This window comes from Dryobates pubescens, chromosome 3, assembly GCF_014839835.1.
Source record: "Dryobates pubescens isolate bDryPub1 chromosome 3, bDryPub1.pri, whole genome shotgun sequence".
In the NCBI taxonomy this organism is placed as follows: Eukaryota; Metazoa; Chordata; class Aves; order Piciformes; family Picidae; genus Dryobates; species Dryobates pubescens.
In genome coordinates, this window is record NC_071614.1 from 12,691,671 (window position 1) to 12,702,064 (window position 10,394).

The 10,394-nt window shown below is 58.0% G+C and overlaps 1 protein-coding gene across 1 annotated transcript in view; it reads right to left on the reverse strand.

Annotated features, from left to right (window-relative positions):
• The window catches only part of RMC1 (regulator of MON1-CCZ1), a 30,656-nt gene extending 23,689 nt beyond the window's left edge, over positions 1-6,967 (reverse strand). Inside the window, exon 1 of the mRNA XM_054179676.1 lies at positions 6,782-6,967. Within this exon, the coding sequence (XP_054035651.1) occupies positions 6,782-6,967 (186 nt within the window). The remainder of the gene's footprint in view (positions 1-6,781) is intronic.
• Between the last annotated feature and the right edge of the window lie 3,427 nt (positions 6,968-10,394).

Consider the following 10,394-nt stretch of genomic DNA (forward strand, 5'->3'; position numbering starts at 1 on the left):
CTATTTTCCTGAGTCAGGTACCAAAAGGGTCTCAGACAGCTGGGCACTGACTCAAACAAAAAGGCAATCAGCTGCAGGACTGGGAAGAGCTGCTGCAACTCCCTGAGCCAGAAGCTTGCCCTGGCCAGAACATGTGAGCAGGCAGTGAGAGCTCAGTGGCAGCCTGCAGCTCTGGGTGTGCCTAACAAGGGTCAGCTGAACTGCACCAAGGGCTTAAAGAAATCCTTCAGCACAACTGCACACAATCAGAGAAGCTTTTGTGCTTGGAAGAGACCTTCCAGATCATCCCAAGTCCAACTGTCAGCCCAGCACTGCCAGGTCACCACTAAACCAGGTCCCCCAGCACCACATCTCTCTGTCAGTTAAACACCTCCAGGGATGATGATTCCTCCACCTCTCTGTGGCCTGGGCTTGGCAACCCTTTCAGTGGAGAGATTCCTCCTAATGTCCAACCTAAACCTCCCCTGGCACAATTTGAAGCCTTTTCCTCTTGCTCTGTAGCTTGTCAAGGGTCCACCCATGCAAGCCAGGAGCAGGCAGCTTCCCCAGGAGGATGCTGTAGGAAATGCTGTCAAAGGCTTTACTGAAGCCCAGGTATACACCTCCACAGCCCTCCCCTCACTCACTCTGTCAGACACCTGCTCACAGAGGGAGATCAGTTAGCCAAGCAGGGCCTGAGAGACTCCTGCTCACAGAGGGAGATCAGTTAGCCAAGCAGGGCCTGAGAGACTCCTGCTCACAGAGGGAGATCAGTTAGCCAAGCAGGATCTGTGAGACTCCTGCTCACAGAGGGAGATCAGTTAGCCAAGCAGGGCCTGAGAGACTCCTGCTCACAGAGGGAGATCAGTTAGCCAAGCAGGACCTGAGAGACTCCTGCTCACAGAGGGAGATCAGTTAGCCAAGCAGGGCCTGAGAGACTCCTGCTCACAGAGGGAGATCAGTTAGCCAAGCAGGGCCTGAGAGACTCCTGCTCACAGAGGGAGATCAGTTAGCCAAGCAGGGCCTGAGAGACTCCTGCTCACAGAGGGAGATCAGTTAGCCAAGCAGGGCCTGAGAGACTCTGCTCACAGAGGGAGATCAGTTAGCCAAGCAGGGCCTGAGAGACTCTGCTCACAGAGGGAGATCAGTTAGCCAAGCAGGGCCTGAGAGACTCTGCTCACAGAGGGAGATCAGTTAGCCAAGCAGAATCTGTGAGACTCCTGCTCACAGAGGGAGATCAGTTAGCCAAGCAGGGCCTGAGAGACTCCTGCTCACAGAGGGAGATCAGTTAGCCAAGCAGGGCCTGAGAGACTCTGCTCACAGAGGGAGATCAGTTAGCCAAGCAGGGCCTGAGAGACTCTGCTCACAGAGGGAGATCAGTTAGCCAAGCAGAATCTGTGAGACTCCTGCTCACAGAGGGAGATCAGTTAGCCAAGCAGGGCCTGAGAGACTCCTGCTCACAGAGGGAGATCAGTTAGCCAAGCAGGGCCTGAGAGACTCTGCTCACAGAGGGAGATCAGTTAGCCAAGCAGGGCCTGTGAGACTCCTGCTCACAGAGGGAGATCAGTTAGCCAAGCAGGACCTGAGAGACTCCTGCTCACAGAGGGAGATCAGTTAGCCAAGCAGGGCCTGAGAGACTCTGCTCACAGAGGGAGATCAGTTAGCCAAGCAGGGCCTGTGAGACTCTGCTCACAGAGGGAGATCAGTTAGCCAAGCAGGGCCTGAGAGACTCTGCTCACAGAGGGAGATCAGTTAGCCAAGCAGAATCTGTGAGACTCCTGCTCACAGAGGGAGATCAGTTAGCCAAGCAGGGCCTGAGAGACTCTGCTCACAGAGGGAGATCAGTTAGCCAAGCAGGGCCTGAGAGACTCTGCTCACAGAGGGAGATCAGTTAGCCAAGCAGGGCCTGTGAGACTCCTGCTCACAGAGGGAGATCAGTTAGCCAAGCAGGACCTGAGAGACTCCTGCTCACAGAGGGAGATCAGTTAGCCAAGCAGGGCCTGAGAGACTCTGCTCACAGAGGGAGATCAGTTAGCCAAGCAGGGCCTGTGAGACTCTGCTCACAGAGGGAGATCAGTTAGCCAAGCAGAATCTGTGAGACTCCTGCTCACAGAGGGAGATCAGTTAGCCAAGCAGGGCCTGAGAGACCCCTGCTCACAGAGGGAGATCAGTTAGCCAAGCAGGACCTGTGAGACTCCTGCTCACAGAGGGAGATCAGTTAGCCAAGCAGGGCCTGAGAGACTCTGCTCACAGAGGGAGATCAGTTAGCCAAGCAGGGCCTGTGAGACTCCTGCTCATAGAGGGAGATCAGTTAGCCAAGCAGGGCCTGAGAGACTCTGCTCACAGAGGGAGATCAGTTAGCCAAGCAGGATCTGTGAGACTCCTGCTCAGAGGGAGATCAGTTAGCCAAGCAGGGCCTGTGAGACTCTGCTCACAGAGGGAGATCAGTTAGCCAAGCAGGGCCTGTGAGACTCCTGCTCAGAGGGAGATCAGTTAGCCAAGCAGGATCTGTGAGACTCCTGCTCAGAGGGAGATCAGTTAGCCAAGCAGGGCCTGTGAGACTCCTGCTCACAGAGGGAGATCAGTTAGCCAAGCAGGGCCTGTGAGACTCCTGCTCATAGAGGGAGATCAGTTAGCCAAGCAGGGCCTGAGAGACTCCTGCTCACAGAGGGAGATCAGTTAGCCAAGCAGGGCCTGAGAGACTCTGCTCACAGAGGGAGATCAGTTAGCCAAGCAGGATCTGTGAGACTCCTGCTCAGAGGGAGATCAGTTAGCCAAGCAGGGCCTGTGAGACTCCTGCTCACAGAGGGAGATCAGTTAGCCAAGCAGGGCCTGAGAGACTCCTGCTCACAGAGGGAGATCAGTTAGCCAAGCAGGACCTGTGAGACTCCTGCTCACAGAGGGAGATCAGTTAGCCAAGCAGGGCCTGAGAGACTCCTGCTCACAGAGGGAGATCAGTTAGCCAAGCAGGACCTGTGAGACTCCTGCTCACAGAGGGAGATCAGTTAGCCAAGCAGGACCTGTGAGACTCTGCTCACAGAGGGAGATCAGTTAGCCAAGCAGGGCCTGTGAGACTCTGCTCACAGAGGGAGATCAGTTAGCCAAGCAGGACCTGTGAGACTCCTGCTCACAGAGGGAGATCAGTTAGCCAAGCAGGGCCTGTGAGACTCTGCTCACAGAGGGAGATCAGTTAGCCAAGCAGGACCTGTGAGACTCCTGCTCACAGAGGGAGATCAGTTAGCCAAGCAGGGCCTGAGAGACTCCTGCTCACAGAGGGAGATCAGTTAGCCAAGCAGGGCCTGTGAGACTCCTGCTCATAGAGGGAGATCAGTTAGCCAAGCAGGGCCTGAGAGACTCCTGCTCACAGAGGGAGATCAGTTAGCCAAGCAGGGCCTGAGAGACTCTGCTCACAGAGGGAGATCAGTTAGCCAAGCAGGGCCTGAGAGACTCCTGCTCACAGAGGGAGATCAGTTAGCCAAGCAGGGCCTGAGAGACTCTGCTCACAGAGGGAGATCAGTTAGCCAAGCAGGACCTGAGAGACTCCTGCTCACAGAGGGAGATCAGTTAGCCAAGCAGGGCCTGTGAGACTCCTGCTCACAGAGGGAGATCAGTTAGCCAAGCAGGACCTGAGAGACTCCTGCTCACAGAGGGAGATCAGTTAGCCAAGCAGGGCCTGAGAGACTCTGCTCACAGAGGGAGATCAGTTAGCCAAGCAGGACCTGCCCTCTCTGAGCCCATCATGACTGGGCCTGGTCTCCTGGTTGTCCTGCATGTGTCACATGATGGCACTCAGAATGACCTTCTCCATCACCTTCCCTGGCACCAAGGTTACTGGCAGGGCTGTAGTTCCCCAGATCCTCCTCCTGGCCCTCCTTGCAGATGGGGTCACATTCTATTTGCCAATCTCCACTGAGCTGGGCCCTGGCCAGTCAGCCAGGCCTGCTGGCAACTGATGGCAAGTGTCTTGGTGAGCACCTCTACCAGCTCTCAGTACCCTCAGGTGTCTGCCACCCAGCCCAGAGACCTGTGTGTGTCTCAGTGGTGCAGCAGAATACAGAATTAACCAGGTTGGAAAAGGCCTTGGAGACCATGGAGTCCAACCTATCACCCAGCACCATCTGATCAACCAAACCATGGCACCAAGTGCCTCAGCCAGGCTCTTCCTAAACACCTCCAGGGATGGGGACTCCACCACCTCCCTGGGCAGCACATCCCAAGGGCCAATATCTCTTGCTGGGAAGAACTTCTTCCCAACATTAAGCCTAAACCTCCCCTGGCACAGCCTGAGACTGTGTCCTCTTGTTCTGGTGCTGCTTGCCTGGGAGAAGAGACCAAGCCCCATCTGGCTACAACCTCCCTTCAGGGAGTTGGAGAGAGCAAGAAGGTCTCCCCTGAGCCTCCTCTTCCGCAGGCTAAGCAACCCCAGCTCCCTCAGCCTCTCCTCACAGGGCTGTGCTCCAGACCCCTCCCCAGCTTTCTTGCCCTTCTCTGGACAACTTCCAGCATCTCAACATCTTTCCTAACCTGAGGGGCCCAGAACTGGACACAGGACTCAAGGTGTGGCCTAACCAGCAGCTCAGTGACCATCTCCTCTTGGAGTATGGGGGCTTCATTCTGCTCCCCACTGCTGCCATCCAGCTCAGGGGGGCTGGGTGCTCAGACAACTGATCTGAGTGTTAAAGACAGGAGAAGAAGGTGTTCAGTAGCTCAGCTTTCCCCCCATTTTTAGTCACAGTTTCCCCCTGCATCCAACTCTCCTCAGCCCTCCTTTTGCTGCCAGTGTCTTCAGAGGAGCATTTTCTACTGTCTCTTAGGGCAGTAGGCAGATTCAGTTGTAGAGGAGCCAGCAGGGATGACAAGTACTCAGTCTTTGCATTGGGGTGGAGAGAAAATGCAGGCAACACTCTCAGTGTTTGTGAGGCAAGAAGCCATCAAGGGCAGGTCTCCCCAAAGGCCATTCCTGTGGGGAGACTGTCACTGAAAGCCTGACTGCAAGGGATTTAGAGGCACACTGGAAACTAAATCATTTTAGAGCAGCAAGGCAAAGTGGAGAATTAGATTTACAGCTGCAAACAAGCTGCTTTGAAGTGAGCTCTCAGTGTGCAGCTCAGTCACACCCAGGCTGTTGCAGGGGCTCCTGCCAGGCACCTTTGAGCAGCCCTTTTCCAGCTGGCCCTCCAAATGCCAGTCAAGGATGATGGTTTGTGAAGAGAAAGGACATCAGTAACCCTGAACAGTGCAACAGCAAGAAGCACTCCCCAGGAATACTTCCCCCCCCTGCTCCAAGCACACCAGTGGTGATGGCAAACCATGACACTTCTATGGGGAAGAGAGCTTGGGTGTTTCAGTTCTGTGAACACCACAGTCATGGGATGGCTGCAGCAGGATTCATCCCCCTCTCCATCCACATGAGCCTCATGACAAGCTGGGGACCTTTTACCTACACTGACTTGAACTCTCAGCAGCTGGTAATAAAGAACTGAAGCCAAAGAGTTGGAAAGTCTGAGCCACCAGGAAAACTGCAAATATTAATGTTTAAGAACATACTGAACTTTAGAAAGGGAGCCTACATGAGAGCTGGGGAGGGACTTTTGACAAGGGCTTGTAGTGACAGGACAAAGGGCAATGGCTTTGAGCTGGGAGAAGGGAGATTGAGACTGGAGATGAGGAAGAAAGTCTTCACAGTGAGGGTGGTGAGACTCTGGCACAGGTTGCCCAGGAAGGCTGTGGCTGCCTCCTGCCTGGAGGTGCTCAAGGCCAGGCCGGATGAGGCCTTGAGCAAGCTGGGCTGGTGGGAGCCCATGGCAGGGGGTTGGAACTGGATGATCTTTGAGGTCCCTTCCAACCCAGCCCATTCTGTGATTCTGTGAATTTGAAAAGGAGGAAAGGTCAGATAAATGAAGCTAAAAGTGACCTCTCAGTACTGTTGGTTCATTCGGACTAGCAAGAGAAAGTGCTGACTGCACTATCCTGGAAGGACCATACAGCAGGGAGCGTAAAGGCTGGTCAACTTGATAAACCTATGCTGATGCACTTGAGAGAAGAAACATTCCACCATCTCTTGGAAGGTGACAGGTCCTGAGCCAGGCACCCAGCAGCAAGACCGTGCACCACAGTGGCTCCACACAAGGGGAAGCAAAGCGAAGCTCCAGGAGCCAGGAGAAGGGGAGGGAATTTCTTCCCTGACGGAGTGGTCAGGGCTTGGCAGAGGCTGCCCAGGGAGGTGGTGGAGTCCCCATCCCTGGAGGTGTTCCAGAGGGCTGCGGCCATGGCACCTGGGGCCAGGGTTTAGTGGGCAGGGCAATCACAGGCTGGTGGCTGGACTCGACGATCTCCGAAGGCTTTTCCAACTGAAACAGTTCTACGATTCCATGAGATCAAACCCCGGCATCGGAGCTTTTCCAGGAGAGCAACAGAGCAGCAGCGAGCAGGGCTGAGGCAACAGGCCCGAAGGTGCGACCCCAGGCTGCAGAGCCCCGGCGAGGTGCCCAGGCCCCGCCAGCCCTTCCCACACGGCCGCCAGGGCACCCACAGATCCCCCACGCACAGCCCCGGGGCAGGGAGCGGGCCGAGCCCCGGGGCAGGGAGCGGGCCGAGCCCCGGGGCAGGGAGCGGGCCGAGCCCCGGGGCAGGGAGCGGGCCGAGCCCCGGGGCAGGGAGCGGGCCGAGCCCCGGGGCAGGGAGCGGGCCGAGCCCCGGGGCAGGGAGCGGGCCGAGCCCCGGGGCAGGGAGCGGGCCGAGCCCCGGAGGCGACGCTCCGGCAGGCAGGCATCTCCGGCAGCCTGCCCGGCGCGGTGCCCACCTGCTTGTTGGCCTCGTCGAAGAAGACGCAGTTGACGGGGTTGGCCTTCTCGAAGTGCACCGGCCGGGCGCACAGCGCCAGGTAGCAGCCGCCGTCCCCGCCTGCCGCTCTGCCTTCGCCGCCTGCCGCTCTGCCTTCGCCTCCTGCCGCCGCCTCCTCCTCCCCCGCCGGCGGTTCGCGGCTCATGGCGGCGGCTGCCAGCGCAAGCCCCCCGGCGCCGACGATGGCCAGCGAGCCCGGCTCGGCCCAGCCCCTGCCGGCCGCTTCCTGTTTACACTGCCCGCGACGTCAGGCGGCGCCGGCACAGCCTTAAGGGCGCAGGGAGCGCAGCGGCGGCTGCGGGGTGGCTGACGGCCGGGCCGGGCCGGGCCGGGCCGGGCTGGGCTGGGCCGGGCCGGGCTGGGCTGGGCTGGGCTGGGCCGGGCTGGGCTGGGCTGGGCTGGGCCGGGCTGGGCTGGGCTGGGCTGAGCCGAGCCGAGCCGAGCCGTCAGGGGAGAAAGCGGCGGCTCCCAGCTGACAGCTCCGCCCCGGCCGCGCAGGCAGGGGGCAGGGCCGGGGCTGTTCCGCCTTCCCCGGCTTCCTCTCAGTCCCGGCTGGCTGCCGCCGGTGCTGCCGGCCGGGCTGCTCGCCCGCCTGCTCGCCCGCCTCCTGCTCGCCCGCCTCCTGCTCGCCCGCCTCCTGCTCGCCCGCAGAGCTGCTTCAGCCAGCTCGCCTTGGCCCCGGGCACCCCGCGGCGGCTGTGGACGAAACGCGACGGAAAAAGGACGTGGAGCGAGTGCTGGAGCGAGTGCTGGAGGAGGGCAAGGAAGCTGTGAAGGGCCTGGAGAATAAATCTTACGGAGAGTGACTGAGGGAGCTGGGGATGGTTGGTTCGGAAAAGAGGAGGCTGAGGGGAGACCTCATTGCTGTCTACAGCTGCCTGAAAGGAGGTTGTGGAGAGGCTGCTGCTGGTCTCTTCTCACAGGTAATAAGTGACAGAACAAGAGGGAATGGAATGGCCTCAAGCTGTGACTGAGGAGGTTTAGACTGGGTATTGGGAAACATTTTCCCATCCAGAGTGGTCAGACACTGGAATGTGCTGCCCAGGGAGGCGGTGCAGTCACCAACCCTGGAGGTGTTTAAAGGTGGTTTGGATGTGGTGCTTGGGGATATGGTTTAGGGGTGAACCTTGTGGAGCAGGGACAGTGGTTGGACTTGGTGATCCTGAGAGGCTTTTCCAGCCGGAATGTTTCTGTGGTTCTGCGGGAGCAGGGCGGTGCGCTCCTGGCGGCCGGCTTGGGGCCGGTGCGCAGCGACACTGCGGTGCGGAGTCCGCAGCGGCAGCCCCCAGCCCGCCCGCGGGGGAAACCTTCCCGAGGCGCAGCCTGAGGTGGTGCCGGTGTGGAAGTGCCGGGGGTTCCGTACCCGCTCTAGGCCGGCCTGCTCCGGCAGGGGGTTGGGCTGGATGATCGCCGGAGGTTCTACCGACCCCTCCATGCGGAGTGGTGAGAGCCTGGTACAGGTTGCCCAGGAAGGTGGTGGCAGCCTCCTGCCTGGAGGTGTTTGCAGCCAGGCTGGATGTGGCTGTGAGCAACCTGCTGTAGTGTGAGGTGTCCCTGCCCATGGCAGGGGGGGTGGGACAGAATGATCCTTGAGGTCCCCTCCAACCCTGACAGTTCTGTGATTCATTAGCACTGAAGCTGCCTTCCACTGGGTAAGGCCAAGGCTGTGCCAGTGACCTGAGCTGAACAAGTCTGAAAGGTAGGGCTATGAGGAGATCATAGGAAGAGGCAACATTTCCATCCCAGTTCCCAGCAGCCATAACCAAGCAGTGAATTTGACCTCAATCCCTCCTCAAGGGGTGTGGAAGGCAGCTCAGGGGGCAGTGGGGTTAAACTGCAGGAGGGTAGGCTGAGATTGGATAGCAGAGATGTTTGTACAGGGAGGGTGGTGAGGCACTGGAGCAGGTTGCTCAGAGAAGCTGTGGATGCCTCATCCCTGGAAATGTTGGAAGCCAGGGCCTGTGAGCAACCTGGGCTGGTGGAAGGTGTCCCTGCCCAGGGAAGGGGGTTGGAACTGGGTGATGTTTAAGGTCCCTTCAACCCCAAGCCCTTCTGTGCTTCTAGTGGAGATGTGATGATCCAGAGGCTGTTTGAGGTCCCTTCAACCCAAGCCATTCTGTGCTTCTAGTGGAGATGTGATGATCCAGAGGATGTTTAAAGTCCCTTCCAATCCAAACCATTTCTGTGATTCTATTACTTTGGGCAACTGTTTCACTGAGCAAGTAGGAACTGACTGAATTCTCCAGAAAATCCAAGTTCCCTTATTCCAAATTTAAAGGGGAAATGCAAGACCATCACGCACTTCAGAAAAGCAAAGAGAGAAGCCAAGTACTGGGATGAAACTGGCCAAAATGGTAAATTTTTTTTGTTGTTGTTGTTATAGTATCAGTGAGGGTTGGAAGGGACCACAAGGATCATCTAGTTCCAAGCCCCCTGCCATGGGCAGGGACACCCCACACTAGATCAGGCTGGCCAGAGCCTCATCCAGCCTGGGCTTAAACACCTCCAGGGACGGGGCCTCAACCACTTCCCTGGACAAACCCAATCCAGGGCTTCACCACTCTCATGGTGAAGAACTTCCTCCCTACCTCCAGCTTCATTCCATTCCCCCTAGTCCTATCACTCCCTGAGATCCTGAGCAGTCCCTCCCCAGCCTTCTTGGAGCCCCCTTCAGATCCTGGAAGGCCACAATGAGGTCACCTGGGAGCCTTCTCTTCTCCAGACTGAACAGCCCCAACTCCTTCAGTCTGTCCTCACAGGAGAGGTGCTCCAGCCCTCTGCTCATCCTCCTGGCCCTGCTCTGGACACCTTCCAGCACCTCCAGATCCCTCTTGGAATAGGGGCTCCAGAACTGGACACACAGAGCTCCAGCTGTGGTCTCAGCAGAGCTGAGCAGAGGGGGAGAATCCCCTCCCTTGCCCTGCTGGCCACACTTCTCTTGCTGCAGCCCAGGCTCTGCTTGGCTTTCCAGGCTGCAAGTGCACACTGAGAGCTCCTGGTGAGCTTCTCCTCCCCCAGCACCCCCAAGGCTCTCTCCTCAGGGCTGCTCTCCAGCCAGTCCCTGCCCAGCCTGCATTTGTGCCTGGGGTTGCCTCCACCCAGCTGCAGAACCCTGCCCTTGGTCTTGTTGAACCTCCTGAGGTTGGCTTGTGCCCACCTCTGCAGCCTGTCCAGGTCCCTCTGGATGGATCCCTTCCCTCCAGCTGTCTGCTGCACCACACAGCTTGGTGTCATCAGCAAACCTGCTGAGGGTGCACTCAATGCCACTGTCCCTGGCACCCACAAAGATGTTGAACAAGCCTGGCCCCAGGACTGATCCCTGAGGGACTCTGCTTCTCCCTGGCCTCCACTGGGCCATGGACAGCCACGGACAGCCACTCTGTGGGTGCAGCCATCAAGCCAGTTCTGTATCCATCTAGTGGTCACCCATCAAACCCATGTGTCACCAGCCTGGAGACCAGGATATGGTGGGACAGTGTGGAAGGCTTTGCTCAGGTCCAGGTAAATGACATCAGTTGCTCACCCCTCAGCTATTAATGCTGTCACCTGTTCAGAGAAGGCCACCAGGTTTG